General features: G+C 50.3%; 1 protein-coding gene across 3 annotated transcripts in view; it reads left to right on the top strand.

Annotated features, from left to right (window-relative positions):
• Window positions 1–818: 818 nt before the first annotated feature.
• Window positions 819–19,657, top strand: part of AMOTL1 (angiomotin like 1) — a 66,825-nt gene continuing 47,986 nt past the window's right edge. The window contains exons 1-3 of one of the 3 annotated variants that reach the window (XM_425649.8): window positions 819–896; window positions 7,724–7,859; window positions 8,635–8,685. In XM_425649.8, the coding sequence (XP_425649.4) occupies window positions 7,775–7,859; window positions 8,635–8,685 (136 nt within the window). In that variant the 5' untranslated portion in view covers window positions 819–896; window positions 7,724–7,774. Of the gene's footprint in view, window positions 897–7,723; window positions 7,860–8,634; window positions 8,686–15,304; window positions 16,783–19,657 lie in introns of those variants that run through there. The other 2 variants (XM_004938848.5, XM_004938847.4) reach the window with 2 other exon arrangements.

The raw sequence follows: 19,657 nt of genomic DNA, 5'->3' as shown, positions 1-19,657 counted from the left end.
TACTCTCCAATCTCTTATGCCTGGCACAAGGGACTTTCCTGCAAAGCTCACCTCAGTGGTATTCCATTCTCTTACAGTATCTATTCTCTTTCTGAGACTGTCTGAGGTGGCGGTTGATCATAGCACAAATCCCTTTGCTGGTGCCACCTTTCCCCAGGTGCTTTTGACTCAACAGAAAATGCAGGAAGTCCCCCACCACCCTTATCAAGATGTAACTAGCCCAGACACAGACGCATCACACCATTTCTTCAATTCATATCACTGGTGACAGCCTCCATTCACCAGCATTCATCCAAGAATCGTCTTGCTTCCCTTCCCCCTGGCCATAGTCTGTACTGTAACCTGTGCAATCCACTGAGCATTGGGCTCGAGAGGTGCCGCTGCTTCTCCCTGGCACTGCCTGCATAGGGAAAGTCAGGAATGGAAGCAGACAGCCCAGCTTCTCCGTTAGATTCATGCTTGTCACAGAGGCATTAGTGAAGCCTCCATCATGCTGCTGTCACCTGTTGGAGGCGATCTTACCAGGTCACTGCTGACCTTCAAGGAATTCCAGTGGCCAGTCCATGTTTTTCCCCTCCATTTCACTTCCGTGGCTTTACTTTCCCAAAGATAATTATATGACTCAGGAAGACAAACGCATACTTCACATACCTGCGGGAACCGTAACGCCGGTAGGTGGGTTAGAGTATTTTGAAGCTCTTTGAACACACAAGAGCAGCTGAATTCCCGTGACTTACCTACACAACCCAAAGCAAGTCCAGGCAATGGCTGCATAGTTTTCGTGGAGCCCTTACCCAAGGAGGGACAAACATCTCCCTGAGAAAGAAAGCTTTGGTCTTGCAGCACAGAGGCACGGAGACTTTCTGTTGCTGGAGAAATCACAGACATTTTGTGAGGTAAGATCTGCCATTTTTGTTCAACTGCTTTTTGAGAGGCGGCATACAAAATGAGGCTGGAGCTGGAAGCTTTCCTACTTGGAATGCAAAAAAAAAAAAAAAAAACCATAAAGGAGGTCCAGTGCTTCCCAAGAGGTACGTGAACAGCACGGAGAAATGATAATCTCTTAACTAGATAAGTGATTATTATGGGTAAAAGAACCTGGCAGATAATCGCCTGCGAAGATAACTGGCAAAAATGAGGTGTGGTGTGTTTGGTAGTTTTAGTTTAGCACAGGCAGATCTATAGAGGATACAAAAGAATGCAATCTTTGCTTTAAGTGCTTTAACATCTGAATCACTGTGTTACAGTTTAATTTGCTGTATTTGGAAGAAAACAGAGAAGTAAGAGAAATTGTATTCGCTGCAGAAGCTTGGAGGACCTTACAGATCTTAAACCACCCAAACCTGGGCTGACCCAGAACCTCAGGCAAGGGGCAGTTAGCGCCACAAGCAGCCCTGGGCATCCCAGTGTGTGCCTCAGGGCTGTTCCTGGTGGCTCCTGGATTAAGGGCTTGTCTGACATTAAGGATATTCTTCAAGCTGTTCAGTCTATTGTTCTAGTTCCTGGGTATCTATGTAGATACGTGTCCCTAGCTAGGATTGGGCTACACCAGTGAAGTCATGTCATGCAAATATCCATGTAGTTATTAATTTGTTTTTCATCCTTATGGCATGCCCAAAGGCATGTAGGGGAGCTTCTAGCTCCTGCCCCCAGCAGTGTGGGAAACTCAAGACCATCTGCCTGAAAAATCACTCCCCTGATACCAGACTGGGTCAGAGACAAGGTGACAGCTCTTTTGGCAAAGGCTTCCTTTGAAGAAGAAGATGTGTATCACAGCTCCTGGATGGGATGTTTTTGTTGAGGCGAGGGGAGCGACACGACTTGCTTGAGGATTCTGTGCTGACACACCTGCCATGTGTAAACCCTCAGTCTTTATGAAAAAGGCTTTTGTCCTGGGGACTGGGGAGCCTACAAGTGCTTCTTGGTTCTGGGCTTCTCCTGTAGCTGTTGGAAGATCAGATTAATGATGTATTAGTTCAAGATAACTACCATGAGATCATGTCATTAACTTGTGATTATGCTCTGGTTGGCTGAAACACACTTCTTTAAAAACAAACCTCAAAGTCCAGCTACAGATAGAGTTTTTTGAATGATGGCATTAACAGACAGATCATTAGTCACCTTTTGAGATAATTAAAGGAGTCTTCAGGGGAGAGGCAATGAAGCAGAACAGAGGGATGGCCAGTGTCCCTCCCAAGTCTCTCAAATTGCCAGGCTAGGACTGATATTCTCTCTTGTTAGAAATCAGATTAGAAATGCCCAGACTCTGCTACGGGGTTTGTAACATGAACAGAAACAGAGATTTCTCTCATAAAATCATAGAATGGCTTGGCTTGGAAGATCAACTAACAATCATCTAGTTCCAGACCCCCTCATTTCCTCTCCTGTTCTAAAACGGTGCCTGATGCTCAACCCTGCTCTCCTCGGAGCTAATCCTTCCTGCTGACCCCATCTCAGCTGTTGTGCAGCTCTTCCCCAAAGCCAGTTTTTTTGCACAAACTGGAGCACATGAGGTTCCCTCTCTCTGCCAGAAGCACTTCTGTGCTGTGCAGGTGACGGAGCACTGGCACAGGCTGTCCAGAGGCTGTGGGGTCTCCTTCTTGGAGATCTCCAAAGCCTGCCTAGACATGGCCCTGTGCACCCTGCTCTGGGTGTCCCTGTTTGAGCAGAGCGTGGACCAAATGGACCCAGAAGTCTTTTCCAATCTTTCTGTGATTCTGTCATCCTCCAAAATGGCCTCATGGCAGTACCAGCTTGGCTTGGTGCTGCACCTCTGTCAAGGTGTCCCACGCTGCATCATTACCCCAGCGTGAATCCTGCTCCGAATGTTTCTCACGTGAGGTCTTCTGAAACTAAAACAAAAGGTTCATATGAATAAACGTTTCACTAAACTACAAGTCCTTGTATGCAGCCCTCTGGAGGCTCAGACCTACAACGTGTGTACAGTGATCACCAATCCTAACCATGCACTAAGTGAGGTGGCACGAGCATCTCATGGAGCTGTGCACACCTTCATTCCTTGTGCAAGAAAGAAGGACCAGAAATGTTCAGCTTGACCATGCAAGTCACCTACAGACTGTGGCTTTTGTAAAATGCCACTGTTCTGTCCTTCCCACCGAGTAGATGGTTAGAGATAGGGCTTTTTCAGCAGCTCTGGAGCTGAACTGTAAGCACGGAGATACAGTAACTCAGAGAAATGGGAGATCCTTCATGCAGCATCTCTTGTTGGGTCAGCAATTACCCATTTTGGTGAACCATGAGGATGGAGCAGCTTTTGAGGGCAGTGCTTGGGTGAGAACTGCCGGTTTCCTCTTGTCCCCCAGATCAAGCCCTGTGTGCTGGAGCAGAGAGGGTTTGATTCTGTATTCTCTCGTCTATCTGGGTTAGTCTCAAGTCATTAACTTTTATTTTCCTCCTGCTCTGGTAATGTGCATTCTGCAGTTCATGGTACTGAAGAAGTAATTCCCAACGCAGCTGCTGGGTGCCCAGAGATGCTGTGCATGCTTAAAGCAGATTGCTTTAAGCTGGAAATATTCTCATTGAGGAGCCTGAATGAGGCTTGCCCCCTCCCAGCTGCTTCTTACAGATCAGAGAGGCTGTAAAGTATTGCTGAAATGGTCATTCTAGCATGATGCTATTTTATTCTGCATTTGGGAAGAGCTTTACAGGTCAATCAGAAAAGTGGCAGTGGTTTGTGATCCGTGTGGGTGTCAGCTGAAGTATAATGAAGGCTATGAAGTGAATGGGGTCTTAACTTGCCCCACCTTCCACTGTTTTTTATATTGTATCAGGGTATCATGTATCTCAGCAGGAATGTCATGTCTTTGCTCATCTCGTGTTTTTAGAGGACTGGGACAAGCTGTGGGTGTGTAAAACAAGGTCCCCTGCTCTAAATGGAGTCTGAGCACAGGATCTGTGTGGAGGCACTCTGGAAATCTGACTTTTTTTTTTTGGGGGGGGGGTCTTCTTAAAAGATGGAGACAACAGGTACTGGCTGTTGACTGCAACAAACCTGAGATCTTTGAGGAGCCAGAGCATCATTCACAGCCCTGCCAGGCACTGGGCTGAGTGGTGATCATAGAATTATTGAATCACAGAATGGCCTGGGTTGAAAAGGCCCACAATGATCACTGAGTTTCAACCCCCCTGCCATGTGCAGGGTCACCAACCACCAGACCAGGCTGCCCAGAGCCACATCCAGCCTGGCCTTGAATGCCTCCAGGGATGGGGCATCCACAGCCTCCTTGGGCAACCTGTTCCAGTGCTTCACCACCCTCTGCGTGAAAAACTTCCTCCTAATATCCAACCTAAACCTCCCCTGTCTCAGTTTAAAACCATTCCCCCTTGTCCTATCACTATCCACCCTCGTAAACAGCCATTCCCCCTCCTGTTTATACGCTCCCTTCAAGTACTGGAAGGCCACAATGAGGTCTCCCCGGAGCCTTCTCTTCTCCAAGCTAAACAATCGCAGTTCCCTCAACCACTCCTCACAGGAGAGGTGCTTCAGCCCTCTGATCATCTTTGTGGCCCTCCTCTGGACCTGCTCTGAGAGCTCCACATCCTTCCTGTACTGGGGGCCCCAGGCCTGGACGCAGTACTCCAGATGGGGCCTCACAAGAGCTGAGCAGAGGGGCACAATCGCTGATGCCTCTTTCTTACCTTTACATTTTAAGAAAACCCTGCACAAACACTGTTTGTAGCTGGTAGGCTCTGGTCCCATGTAACTAGCAAAAATGCTAGAGAGAATGGCCTCAAGATGCACCAGGGGTGATTCAGGTTGGACATTAGGAAATACTTCTTCTCTGAGAGAGAGTGGTCAGGCACTGGAATGGGCTGCCCAGGTAGGTGGTGGAGTCATCATCCCTGGAGGTGTTCAAGGAACATTTGGATGTTGTACTGAGGGACGTGGTTTAGTGGGAAATATTGGTGGTAGGTGGATGGTTGGACTGGGTGATCTTAGAGGTCTTTCCAACCTTGGTGATTCTGTGATTCTATGATTCTGTGGTCCATGCCTCATCCCTCCCATGCCAGCACGTTTTTGCTTTCTCCTGAACAGACTGGACCCTCTGCATCAGTTAAGTTAAAAATTGTACCTTTGTGAATAATTTTCTGCTTGATGGGAGGCCAGGGCTCATGCCTACATGGTTTCATGTCTATATGACTGAGCAGAGAGGGACAGCAGGCAAAGGACTGAGGCTGTAAGGTGGCTTCTATCTTCTGCTAGAGAAATGAGTGAATATGGAAAAGCCATTTCATGTTCTCCACTGTGTTGGTAAATTGCCCTTCTGTTCTTTCCCTGTCATGCTTTTATTGAACTTGCAGTCCAACCTCTCCCTTGGCAGGTAGAAGGAATACATTGCCAGCAGTACGCGTTTACGGGGACGCCTTTCAGTAATGGAGCTGTGCAAATAATAGGTTTTTCATTTCAGTGGCTGAACTGAAAAGTAGAAAATATTTTTTGTTTGGGGTCACCCATAAAGGAGAACGTTTCCTTTCCTCTCCTGGGTTTTTTTATTCCTTTTCATAGGCATTGCGTGAGGCATTCTGGTTGGGATTATTTAGTACTTTTCATATCTTAAAAATAAAAAAATAAAAAAATAAAGGAAAAAGAAAAAAAAAGAAAAAGCAACTGGGTCACTCTCAGGTGGAAAACATAATTTGAAAGAACAACAAAAAAAGGTTTCATTTTTAAAGTGTCAAAATAGAGCCTTGCTGCTTCTCTCAGAATGCCTGCTCTTCTCTTTCAGCTAAAACTAATTGTGTATTCAACCCAAACTCGCTGAGAGTTTCTGTACCTTGTAATTGTGCTTCAGGTGAAACTGCAACATCAAAAAAACCAATCACACCGCATGCAGCAGAGACCTGTTCTAGGTGCTGTTCAGCAAACGCATACGCACAAGGATTTAATTCTGCTTAATGAAGGTGTTAGTTAAGCAAGAGGCCCGGAGAAGTGACCTCTCACATGTCTGTCTGGCCAGGGCAGCACCAGCACGGCCATGATTCACCCCAATGGGACCCACCTGCCTCACTGGGGCAACAAGTCTACCTGGGGCTACAGCCTTGACCTGAAGTGTAGCCCTGTGATGTGGCTGGGAGTTGCCCACGCAAAGGAGATATGGGAGGGGGAGATCTTGGCCATGGGGAGGGAGCTCATCCATCTCTTTCTTTATCAGCTGTATTAAACCATGTCCTGGGCTGTATCAAGGGGGGACCAGCAGGGTGAGGGAGGTGGTTGTCCCCCCTCTACTCTGCCCTCATCAGGCCCCATCTGTGTTCAAGTCTGGGGGTCTCAGTACAGGAAGGATGTGGAGCTGTAGGAGTCCAGAGGAGGGTCACGAAGGTGATTAGAAGATGGGAGCATTTATTTTATGAAGAATGGCTGCGGGAGCTGGGCTTGTTTAGTCTGGAGAGGTCTCACTGTAGCCTTCAAATACCTAAGAGAAGCCTACAAGTAAGATAGGGAGGGATTCTTAGTCTGGGAGTGTGGGGATTGAACAAGAGGAAACAGCTTAAACTAAAAGAGGGGAGATGTAGGTTAGATATTAGGAGGAAATTCTTTACTCTGAGAGTGATGAGGCACTGGAACAGGATGTCCAAAGAAGCTGTTGATGCCCCATCAACCCCTATCTGGGATCTGGGTTTACCCTGGACAAAAGCAAGGGAAGTCTCTGTGGTCATCTCTTCTTTACCTTCCCAAAGATGGCAAAAAAGCTCTGTAGTGACTTACTGTTGCATCCCAACACAATTCACAGAATCACAGAATCGTAGGATTTGGAAGAGACCTCTGGAGATCATTGAGTCCAACTGCCTGCTAAAACAGGTTCCTGACAGCAAGTTGCACAGGTAGGCATCCAGACAGGTCTTGAATATGCCCAGAGAAGGAGATTCCACAGCCTCTCTGGGCAGCCTGTTCCAGTGCTCCGTCACTCTCATAGTAAAGAAGTTCTTCCCCATGTTTGTATGGAACTTCCTGTGTTCCAGTTTCTGCTCATTTTTCTTTTGTTCTATTGTTGCTCACCATCAAAAAGAGTCCGTCCTCATCAACTTGATTCCTGCACTTGAGATATTTATAACAGTAGTGAGATCCCTTCTGCTGTGTGATTCCTCAATAAATCAGTGGTTGTTGCTTCTGGAAGGGCTCCATTGGGTTACCACGTTGGGTTCCTGCTTTAGCAAGGAAATTGGAGTTGATGATCCCCTGCGGTCTCTTCCAACCCCTGCAATTCTGTGTGGTTCTGTGTTATTCCCTCCCAGATCTGTATAACTTCGCTTTAGGAAAAGATGGATGAAGGAAATGCCCCCCATCTACCTTCCCCATTAGGGGTGCACAGGTTCAAGAGGCAACGGAGGGAAAATGTGAGCCACCATAGCCCTGTGCTGTGACTCCCAGCCATGACTGATGCCCTCACAGTGCATCAGTCAGCTCAAAAATAAATCTCTATCCCTAGAAATGTTCGAAGAGATTAGGAATTTCTCAGTGTTAGCAGGAATTGGAGAAGGCCCAGGGATTGACAGCCTTTTGACCCAGTCAACAGACTTGTCAATGTGATAAGTTACGGCTTGGCAGAAGCAGCTACTCCTTGCTCCAATGCTCCCTCTTGAGTTGTGAGATTTTTTTCTTTTCCTTTCTTCCTGAAATATTGACATTTTCCTCTGCTGAGAAAAGCAGGAAGTGGCATGATATAGGACAGACATTCAGTGTATTTTTCTGGTTATTCCCCAGAGAGAGTTGCAGGAGGCATCGCAAGCAGAGCTTTGATGCTGCTGATCAGAGATGGACCTTGGTGAAAACTGGGAGCTGGATGAAGCCAACTGGTTGTCTCATGGCGGGATCCATCCCTTTGTCGGCGTGAAAGGAGGTAGGACGTCACTGCAGATTTTAATCTGCCCAGTGATGATGCTGGGAGCCTTCCCATGTCCTGCTGCCCTTCCCTGTGCATGCGGTGGTTTCACACCACCTTAGCATGACACCAGAGGCTCTCTAGAAATTTCCACAAACGTGCGTGGGGCAACGGGAAATAGCCAGCAGATCGATCTCTGCCTTATTTCCAGACAGCAGCTGGGATTTGCTTTCCAATCCCCATTCAAACGTTGGGCAGAAGAAGCCATGTGTGTTCCTCCATGCCCCATTGCCAGAAGTTTGGGGTCCCCTGGGCCAGCCCCAGCATCATCTGCTTTTGCATCACAGCTGAGTTAGACAAGGAAATTCATGCATTATGAGCGCAGCAGCCTGGGGTGCAATCTCCCAGCTAAGCACTCCTCTGCAAATGTTATTATTTTTGAAAATTGCACTGAGTTTCTGGAATTTAGCAGCGTTTGGATATTGAATGCAATTCTGGAAAATAAAGAAATCCCCACCAGCTCCAGAAGAGCCATCTTCCAGCCCTGCCTGTATTGAGGTGTGCAATCCAAGCAGCTCACAGCCCCTGCCTGCAGTGCCACAGGGCCATAGGATGATGGAAGGGATCCTGGGGGTCTGACCCAGCTGCTTAGGGCTGGATCCTGTTGGGTCTCAGCAACCTGCAGTGACAGGGGAAAGGCACTCACAGGGTGAGCCTAAGGAAGTTTCTTCACCTGGCACCTGCACCTACCTCTTGAGCTGACTTTTCCGAGCATTTCTTCTTCTCCCCTCAGACAATGAGCTTTCCGAAGGTGCACCAGCCCTGTTTGCTCGGGATCAGTTGGGTGAGTCCACATGCCATATTTTTTCATCTTTCTTTTTACTTCTGTGCTCAGTAGAGCAATTAGGAGATGACTCAGTTGAAACTCAGGGCAGATGCCAAATGCTTTCCACTGCTGAAATGCATCATTACCAGCTCATTTTTCCATGTTGGTTTTGAATGCCATCCATCAGAGGGAAGAACTGCTCAATCTTAGAGGCATTCAGCACCTTACTGTGTGAAATGTGTGCAGAATTTCTTCCTGGTAGAGGAGTTGCCACTTGCTCAGTGCAGTGCTTGGGGACACTTCTGAGATCTGGGCTGGAAACCCAGGCCCTGGCTGGCATTTTATGACTCTGACACCTTGCAACAGTGTGGGGTTTTTTTTTTAACCCTGGGAGCCAGAAGTAGAGGTGTGGAAAGCAAGCCTAACATCGGTGGATATCTCTGAATGAATTAGAGGTGGGGCAAGGAGATGAACTGTGAGGTGAACAGGGGGACATCAAGGTACCAGTCCCTCCTGAGACCACGTGGGAAGGGTTTGGATGTAGCACATGGAAATTCTCAGGTTATGGCAGCTGGGGAGATGCTGGGCTCAGATCTGTGACTGCCGTGGGACTGCCCAGCATGGTGCCCACCACTACTGGCAGAGCACAGAGCACCAGCACTCCTCCCCAGGGAAAGATTCCCTTCTCTTTAGTTCACAGGTGATGGTTTCCCCACTGCTCTTGGAATCCATCTTGGCTCCAGTAAGGATGCTCAGTGTGTGCTGGGCTGCTCACTGCATGAGGTACTTGAGGTAGGAGGGTAAAAGTCCAGGAGCCCAGGATGGTGATTGTTGTCATATGAATCTGCTGGAAACCACTGCTGCTAAGAGCCAGAATCTTGAAAATGTCCTACAAATACCAGAATGCCCATGAACTGCATGATGCCTTGCTGGCTCCAGAAGGGGTGACTGGGTCAGCAGCAGTCCTCACTGGCAGCTTTATACATACAATTGCAATTTAAAGAAGTTCTTGTGAGCCTTCTCCACTTGGTGTCAGGATAGAGACTGCTTTAATGTATTTGGCCACATGAGTGTCTAACAGGGAATGGGAATAAAGCCATCAGTCTCCCCTTGGCTGCCTCATTCGCTGCCCAGCTGATTTAAAACAAATGAAGTTACTCTAAAACACATTTTCTGTGGCACAGCTTCCAGCAGCTCTTTTTCTTCTTGATCTTCGGCAGTTCATCATCTCCCCTTGGCCAGTGCCTTCCTTCAGGGACACGTGTCCATTTCTTCCAGGTTTTGGCAAGCATAGTGACAAAGACAACAAAATTTGGTTGGTTTTAGTTGAGTAGCAGATGTTCTAGATGTGCAAAACAAGGTTTATTCCTGGCTCCTTGGTGACACCTAGGCAAGGAGCAGCACTCTGTTTGAGGTAGGGATGAAGGATGGAAAATGGGAGAACCTGGGTCCTGGCATCTTCCTTGTGCTATTGTGGGAATAGTCTGAGCCAGCCAGTGTGGGTGGTTGGCTGTGCTGGTGACATCTCCCATGGCCTCCACACAGCCCCATCCCAGAAACTCCTTGGACACCGCTTCCCTCTGCACAGACATCCCTCAGCCTGGAAAGGATTAGCGAAACCAGTGCTCGCATCACCTTACATTTCCACTCTGCCTTCCAAATGCAGCACAAGACTCCATCTGAGGTAGACAAAGCGTGTGAGATAGCAAAATGAGTAATGGAAAACTGAACTCTCTCCTTGTCTCCTTCCCGGTGGGTGGACTTGCAGCTGGATCTGCTCCTGACCTTAGTCATGCACAGCTGCATGATGCCAGTGCCAGGTGAGAGGTGGTGAGAACCAACACATGTCGGAGGGATGGAGACCATCTTGGCTGCAGCTCAGATGTACCCTGTGCTGAAGGGATTCTGTAAGCCTGAGAACACCAACTTGGTGCTCTTCTCTGGTCAAACAGGCCACATAGGCTATTAGAATCATAGAATAATTTGAGTTGGAATGGACCCTTAAAGGTCATCTAGTCCAACTCCTCTGCAATAAGCAGGGACACCTACAGCTCCATCAGGTGCTCAGAGCCCCGTCCAGCCTGACCTTGAGTGTCTCCAGGGATGGGGCATCCACCACCTTGCTCAGCAACCTGTGCCAGTGCATTACTAATAGTAACACCCTAAGGTAAAAACTGTAGTAACGTAACACAGCTTCATTACCCTAAAAACCCCTGAGGGTCAGCTACTTCCTGCTGCCTGAGGGCAAGGCTCACAGACAAACCCAGCACCTTGCCTGGTGAACCAGCCCATGTTCAGCAGTCCCAGCAGCTTTCCCACACAGTCGGCTCCAGAGCTGCACTGCTCCAAGGGCTGGAAAGGTTTTTTTGGTATCTAATTAAATCTGTGATTTCAGCCAGCTACGCATTGTGCTGCCAAAAGCAGGTGTGAAAGGTTCCTTCACTTTCTCTTCATGTTTCACTGTGCCTTTTGTACTTGAATCATAGAATCATCATAGAATCACAGAATGGCCTGGGTTGAAAAGGACCACAATGATCATTGAGTTTCAACCCCCCTGCAATGTGCAGGGTCGCCAACCAGCAGACCAGGCTGCCCAGAGCCACATCCAGGTTCTGACTTTAACACAGCTGTCTGTTTGCTGGATTAAATAACCACAATCCCTTGCCTTTTCCAGCCTTGCAGTGCTTTTCCCTGCTCTTTCATGTTTCTCCGTGCTCTGCATCTACCCAAACTGGACGAGCCCTCCAGCTGCCATCAGAGGGCAGAGGGCTGCAATGCCAGCCCCTCTCTGCAAGGTCTGCCCCTCTCCCAAGAGCACAATCCTGGCTCATGCATAGGATCTGCAGGTGACACAGAGCTGCTGCTTCAGTTGGCACTTCTGTATGCACTCCTAACCTCAGATCAGCAACTCCTATTCTTTTTTCCTCCTTGGCCTTGAGCTCCAGTGCCGTGTCCAGCATGCTGGCAGTTCTTCCCAGCCTGGTGTCCACTGCAAACATAAAAAGCTCTGCTTGGGCTCTGAGTCATTCCTGGAAATGCTGAGCAGCACCAGATTTAGGAGAGGTTTTTGTGCAACCTCGTGGCATTAGTAACTCAGTTTTGAGAAGGGTTTTGAGCAGCCATGCAGCTACATACTCACTTTCTTCTCCCTCTCTCTCCCTCTTGCTTGTAATACCACATGACACACTATCAAAAGCCTTACACGTACCAACATATAGGACATCTGCAGTTCACCCTTCATCTGCAAGAGTTATCACCTCATCACAGAAGATAGATTTAGTCTGACCAGCTCTGTTCTTGCTGAATCTGCGCTGGCTGTTACCCATATCCTCCTGTTCGGCACATTTGCAAAGGCTTTGATTGTTTCAGTGTTTCCAAGAATGGAATTAACAATGGCTGGAAAATCCCTTCCTAATGCTTTTTTTTTTCTTTCCCCTGCCTCTTAAAGGCCGGGGCTCTGTTTGCTGTGCCCAACTTTTGGAAACCCCTCCAAGCCTTGCTGCTGTGTGACCAGGACATGGCTCACCCCCACCTCGAGCAGTGAGTGTATTTCTGGGCTTACTGGAGAAAACTCACGGGGGGCACATAGTGATCAGATAAGGGCTAACAGCTTTAAACTGATAGAGTGGACATTTAGACAAGGTATAGGGAAGAAATTATTCCCCATGAGGGCGGTGTGGCCCTGGCACAGCTGCCCAGAGAAAGCTGTTCTGCCCCATTCCTGGAGGTGCCCAAGGCCAGGTTGGATGGGCCCTGGGCAGCCTGAGCTGGTAGGTGGTGTAGAGAGACTTGGAACATGATGGCCTTTGAAGGTCCCTTCCAACTCAACCCATTCTATGATTCTTCAGTCCTAAGCAGACGACAAGGGAGCCAGTGGTGACCAAGGGGTAGCACAGCTTCCATGAAAGCAGACACTGGGTAAACTACAACTTAGAATCACAGAATCATTATGGTTGGAAAAGACCACTAAGTTCACTTAGTCCAACCCGAACCCATCCCCACCAATGCCACTAACCACAACTCTCAGGACCACATCTCCACAGTTCTTGAACACCTCCAGGGATGGTGACTGCACCACCTCCATGGGCAGCTGTGCCTCCATGCAGTGGAGAAGAAACACTTGAAGGAGGATATGGTAGAAGTACTGAAATTATGAATGACATGGAAATAAATAAGGAAAGGCTTGAAACAACCCAAAGGAAGCATGCCTTCAAACATCACACAATTACATTGTGCAACCCATTGCCACAGGATGTCCAGGGTGCCAAAAGTATGAATGGGCTCAAACAGTGATTAGAAAACAACATGGAAAAATTGGTCTATGAAGGGCCCTCAGACCCAATGATGCAGCTCAGGAAGTTCCTGTAGTGCAGGAACTGTGGGAAAATGGGCTCATGTACTACAAAAAATGGTATTTGTGTTTGTACTCTTCTGTATATATTCTCTGCAGTTGTCTGCTTAGTGACCATGTCAGAGAGAGGACACTGGGGGCTCTTAAATTTTGGGATAATGCAAAGTGGTACTTGTGTCTACAGCAATTAATTGGGAAAAAGCTACGAGCAGCCCTCACATCCTCTTCTTTCCATTCCTCATCTCTCTGCTCTCCCACTGCTTGGCTGCTGGATTTCAGCAGATATGAGTCAGCCTGTGACTGCTGTGTTCCTTTTGTTCTGCAAATGATGAAACCAAAATGTTTCACGCTCCGCATGGCCCAACGGAGGAACGCTTCATTGTCTCCTGGGCAAGTCCTGAGGAGGGACTTCTGGCCTTGGAGAAAGTGAGGTCAGGGAGGGAGAAACTCTCCCCATGGAGGTACATGTGCAGATGGCTCCTCTGCCTCTCCCCCTTGCTTCCTCCCTTCCCTCCTCCCTTCCCTTCTTCCATTCCCTCATCCCTCACATCGTGGATGTGGCTCTGGGCAGCCTGGTCTGGTGGTTGGCGACCCTGCACATAGCAGGGGGGTTGAAACTCGATGATCATTGTGGTCCTTTTCAACCCAGGCCATTCTATGATTCTATGATCCCCCACCACTTTTCCACCTCCTTCCTTCCCCGTCGGAGTTGGTTCGCAGCCGTCCTGGATGAGCTTGCTGAATGGCAGAAAAAAAAAGTCGGATTGAAAAAGCAGGGCAACCCTGGGCTTCAGGAAACGCTGCGTCGGTGATACGGTGTGCTGGGGAATGAGCACACAGGGAATGAATCCTGTTGGACAAATAGAAAGGGAAGGGAAAAAAAAGCCCCGGTCCCTGCGCTGTTTGTTCCCACTGCTCAGTGGCCATCCAGCTGTTTCTTTTTCTTTGCTGCCCTGACCTTATCTCGCACTGGAGCGAGTCCAGGAGCCAGTGCTCTGCTGAGCAGCCAGTGACCGAGCAGGTCAGGCTTTGGGGGAAATGAAAGCTCTTTGGCAGAGCAGGAAAAGCAGATGTGCAGAGAGATTCCTTCAAACACAGCGCTGCCTATGAAGCGCCTATTGGAGGGGACAACAGCACAAAGGGAAGCTGCCTGCAGGCATTTGGGGTTGCCTCAGCGCCAGGCGCCCGGGGACAATTATTTGCTTGCTTGCTGCATTAGGAATCTGAGTGATTACACGCATGGGTGGGTGCAAATGTAACGAGCATCCATACCCGGGTGTGCCCGCAGTTTGGGACAGCCGGTCCTGGATCTGGTGGCAGCAGCAGTGCCCAGGTGCTGGAGGATCCTTCCTTCCCCGAGCCCCCAGACCTGCTGGGGAAGCTCTGTACCAACGGTGGAGCTGCAGCATGGGGAGGGCAGAGCGGTGCTGCCCGGTGCTGCTGTGGTGGGCACAGTTCAGGTGCCCGAAGCCTTCCCGGTGGCATTCGGATGTACCCAACTGCAGAGGGATCACAGAACTCCCTTTCCAGCCTGCTGCCGTCCCATGGCTGTGCAGTTTATAGAGCAAAGTGGAAATCAAACAGGAAAAAAAAGGCTGTGAAAATCACTTGGAAACCCATTCCAGAAAATGAGGGATGTGGGGAGAAAGTGTGGCTCGTGATGTCCTTACCACGTAACTGAGAGCCAAGGCAGCAGGTAATCCTGCTTATTGATACATCCGTTCACCTCTGCTTACAGCCAGGTGGACCAGCAGATCCTAACGGCCTTTTCCAACCTTAATGACTCTGTGGTTCACCTGTGTGTGTAAATAAAACCTCGGTTCCTCTCCAGGGTGGGTAGGAGAGGATGCTGTGCAACCTGAAATACTGAAGGCACGTCGCTCTGGTGAACCAAGGTATCTGACCATCTATTGCCAAGGTTTCCTTTGAATTTGCAGAGAATTTGAGCATCTAAAAGCTTTAATTTGGGACTAGCTGTAGGTGTCCTCATTCACTGGAGGGGAGTTGCACTAGGTGGCCTTTTAGGGTCCCTTCCAGCCCAAACAATTCCATGAGTGCAAGGCGGAGGTGTCGTTGCTTCCACCCCCTGTGCGCTCTCCAGGCTGGAATCCACTTCCCGCGAGCACAAAGCCCCGCCTCCACCCTTAGGCCACGCCCCAAACCCTTGACCACGCCTCCAAACCATAGGCCACGCCCATTCCCACCCGTTAGCACCGCCCCCTCCGGTAGCCCCGCCCCTCCGCTGGTGCCGCCCCCGCCCCGCCCCAGCGGAGCGCGCCCGGGGGCGGCGGGAGCGGCGCGGATGGCCGCAGTGCTGCCGGGGGCGGCGGGGCGCGGAGCCGGAGGTGAGCGCCGGGTGGTCTCGGGGTCCGCGCGTGTGCGCGGTCGTGTTGGAGCGGGGGCGTCGGCGGGGCGGACAGCGCTGTGCCGGGGGACCTGGGGTGAAAGCGGGCTGCTTGGCAGCCCCGTCTCCGTGCTTCTCCCCGGGGCGCTTGGGCGACTTCTCCCCTCTTCACCAGCAGCGGTGCGGGACGGCGGCACCCCACACCATGGTGGCGGTGCCGTCCCGGAGCAACGCGGCGGGAGGAGGAGGGCTTCCTCCGGGGCTGTCCCCGGGCGGTGCTGCGCGGAGCCCCGCGGGGACCGGGAGCGGCCCAGGGCCGTCCCCGGGGGTCCGGCTCGGGGCTGGGGCCGGGCGGGGGCTGCGGGGCCGCCGGAGAGCCCGTATTTCTCCTGCCCGGAGAGAGGAGATTAAGTCGTGTGTAAAAGCGAAACGCGTCGAGACGGGAGGAATAAATAAATGGGACGCGAACTGAACTTCTCCCCCTTCTCAGCCCTCCCGCCGGGGTTTGCGATTCGCGTTGAACTACAGGAAGGTCGCAGCTCGCCTGTTTTCCTCTTGCGATGGAAAGAAGTGCGTTTTTTTTTTTTCCCCCCCTTTTCCTGGACCGGGAGCAGCTGCGGGGCTGCGCTGCTCTTCCCTTCCGAGTAATGCGGCGGGGGAGATCGGTGCGAGACGGGCGGCTTTGGAGCCGGGCGGTGAGCTCATTTTCCTGCAGCTCCTGACTGTGCCCTTCCCACGTAAAGGTTTCCATCCAGCCGGAGAGATGGGAGCAGGGTTAGAATCCGTATAGAATCGTAGGATGGGTTGAGTTGGAAGGGTCCTTAAAGCCCTCCCAGCCCCAACCCTTGCCGTGGGTTGGTTGCCCCACGCCAGCTCAGGCTGCCCAGGGCCCATCCAACCTGGCCTTGAGAACCTCCAGGGATGGGGCAGCACAGCTCTGTGGGCACGTCCACGGAGGAAGGACGTTAACCAGCACTGCTTTAGCAAGGAGGCGAAGTCACTGCGTGCTGGGATGGTGCCCGGAGGCAAGACGTGCCCCCCAGCCCTGCCATCCCATGGGAAGCATTGCAAGAGAGCTTCAAGCGTGCCCCAATGGCCGCTGGGGGTGGCAGCATTTGGGATCGCCCCACTGATTCTCATTTATATCCCTGCATGATGGCAGTGCCTGGGGGTCCCGGGGACAGTTCCCGTGCTGCTCATCGTGGCTCAGTGCCGAGCCCTCCCTCGGCACCAGGTTCTGCTGCAGCTGGAGCAAAACTATGCGGTGCCATGCACAGCACCCGGCACTGTGCGCTGGGTCCGGTGTGATGCTGCTCAGGGCTGAGGCAGGAGGAGGGGAGGATGTGCCTGCTGCACTGGAAGCCATCAGAGGGCTGCGAGCTCACGTTCTCACTCAACTTTCTGTTGAAACTTTATGCAGGTAGGAAGAGGTTTTCTTTCTTTCTTTTTGGTGTTGAAGTGACTTTCTCAGCAGGTTGGGTTCAGTTGTATGGGCACAAGGGGGGGAGAAGGTCTCAGCACCGTCGTCCTGCTGCACGTGAGGGAGGGAGCAGCGGGCTGTGCAGGGATGGATGCTGCTCAGTCACTCAGCAGCAGGAGCTGAAGGCGGTTACCTCATTAGCACCTTTGTGCATAGCACCTTTATTGCCTTCCTGCACTTTAGAAGCGGCTGAATATAAATTGCGAGTAATGATTTCGTAATGGGAGACGCGTAATTTTAATATATATTCCAGTGGGAAGAAAGCTCGATGTCTTTTCCCCTTAGATGAGGCAGTTAAGATAAGAATGGGGCAGCGGCTGTGCGTAGGGTTGGGTTATGGCAGCGTTCTCCATGTGGATGGAGCGAAGCGCTGGCTGTGTGGCTCAGCGCCTGCGTGTAAAAAAGGAAAAGCTCGAGAAATATGAAGATACATAAGATAGAGTTCAATGCCTGCGTTTTCAGTTAAAGAGTACTGTACGGTCTTTGTACTATTTTTGTGCTGTCCGTATCCCAGGCTCCTTTGTACGCTTGCAAGTTTGTGGGAATGACTCAGGGAGAAAGCTATTTAACCTAAAGGACACCACTGGCAGGAAACTGCTTGGAGAAAGAGCAGCACTGGGGACTGAGTGGGAACCAGGGGGATGTCTGTGTGTTGGAGGAACAGGAGCCCAAAGCTGCCCCCAAATGGGAGGAACCGAGGCACAAAATGCCCGTTTTAAGGCACAGCCCGTGCGGCGCAAGGAGTTTTATGATGTGGTTGTTGGAAGTGGCCAGGAAGCGGCCTTAATGATCCTGGTGTCTTTGTCCTGGGTCCTGTTTCACTTCTGTTTAATTAATGGAAAGGCTTAAATATCCGATGAAGGCGATCGTGCCAGGGCATTTCTGTAACGAGATCGCTTTTAATGGCAGTAAGTACAGCACGGTTAGTTGTAGCTTCGGCTCCTGCTTGGTTGATGCTTTGTCCATGTCATGGCTGGTTGGTGCTGATTCCTGAGCTCCATGCCAGCCTTTGTGCTTCACTCCTTGTTGGAGGGTTCCTTCCTGTGCTGCTTCGGCTCTGAGCAGCACCTCACCTTTTATCTCAGAGCAGCAGCGCCGACACAAGTTGTAATCGTGGCGCTTTGATCAAAGCAGAAATTTCAATTATTGATTCAATCCCTTGAATCCTTATTATAAACCCAGGCCGGCTCTGCATTGTAGACGCAGTGCTGTAGCCTCAGAGGTAAATTTGTACCTTGTAATAAGTAGAGACACGGGTTTTTCTGTAAGCCATAATGAAGCCGTGTCTCCTTGCTCCTCCTGGTGCAGGTTAGATGATGTCCCGCTGCTATTCACATACCTGCAGCCCACTTCTCTTCAGAGTGCCAACCTGGGAAGATGGAAGGGGAAAAAAAGAAACCCAACCCATGAATTATTAAAATTTCAGCCTGGGCCCTGTGCTCACAGCATCCATGTGATCTGCTGCCAGCTCTGCGAGCTGCCTTCCAAGGGTGGTTGCTTTGCTTTGTTCCTAACTCTGCGTTCGGCTGCTTTGTTTTCAGTGGGGGGAAATGTTATGTGAAAATCAGTGCGTTGGGCTGAAGTTAAATGGAAAACGTTTGGCTTTATATACGTCTAAATGTGGGGGTTTGCTGACCCCGTTGCCTTTTCTCATCAACCTTTGTATCATGGAATCACTGGATGTCCCAAGTTGGAAGAGACCCTAAAAGATCATTAAATCCAACTCCCAGCTCTATGCAGGACCACCCAAATCCAAGCCCAATGTCTGAGAGCACTGCCCAAATGCTCCCTAAGCTCCAGTAGCTGGGGACTGTCCCCTCTGCCCTGGGCAGCCTGTTCCATGCCCACCACCCTGTGGGGCAGAACCTTTCCCTAACACCCAGCCTGACCCTCCTGTGATAGTTTCCTCCATAGTTCAGTGCTCTCTTGGGTGATGGCCTTTTTGGAGAGGGAAGTGACAGTACTCATCTAGTCTCCCAGAGCTCTTTTAGAACAAGGGCACAGTGCCATGAGCAAAGGTTCCCGTCCCTACGGTGCAGAGGGACTGGGTTCTTCTGCATCCTGCCCAGCACAGGGCTGAGTAGAGCAGCTCATGTCTGGGACATGGTCGTACCCCATTGGGAAATCATAGCCCAGTCTTGGGGTGGCACCACTGGTGCTTTGACTGTCCTCGTATTGCTTTCCTTGATCAATACTTTTTTCACTGACCTGAGATAAGTGATGAGTGCTCCACCCGTGGAAACACCCAAGGTTGGGCTGGACGGGGCTCTGAGCACCTGATTGAGCTGTAGGGGTCCCTGTTGATTGTGGGGAGGTTCGACTAGGTGGCCTTTGAGGATCCCTTCCAACTCAAACTATGGTTTACCCAGTAAAAGGGCTGAGGAAATATTCCAAAGGTGGAATGAGGTATTTATATTTCTTGCTGGCTTGGCTGTGAGACAGAAGGACAGATGTGGGCTTTGAAACGATGTCATTTTTGTTCTGTCATTTTTGGATCCTCCTTACAGACTGTGGAGGAGTTTATAGGAAAGTGCAAAGCCGCCTTACTTCCCTCTTAATTTCAAATGGCTGCTTTGGAAGGTGCTTGAAATGCTCCAGTCTCTTTTTGAGCTGCAGTACAGCTTGGGAGGGGATTTTTTGGAGGACACCCACTGCTTCTATCTGGCAGGATGGAGGATTTTGGGAGCGGTGAATGACGGTGGAGGAGCCACATGGAAAACAGCTCCCAGCGCTGCATCAAAATAGCAGCAGGCCACGCAAAATGGGCATTTTTGGGGTGTTTCAGTTAAGATGTAAGTCCTAGTAGGTTGGCTGG

This window comes from Gallus gallus, chromosome 1, assembly GCF_016699485.2.
Source record: "Gallus gallus isolate bGalGal1 chromosome 1, bGalGal1.mat.broiler.GRCg7b, whole genome shotgun sequence".
Taxonomy (NCBI): domain Eukaryota; kingdom Metazoa; phylum Chordata; class Aves; order Galliformes; family Phasianidae; genus Gallus; species Gallus gallus.
This window is presented reverse-complemented; position numbering and strand designations above follow the sequence as displayed.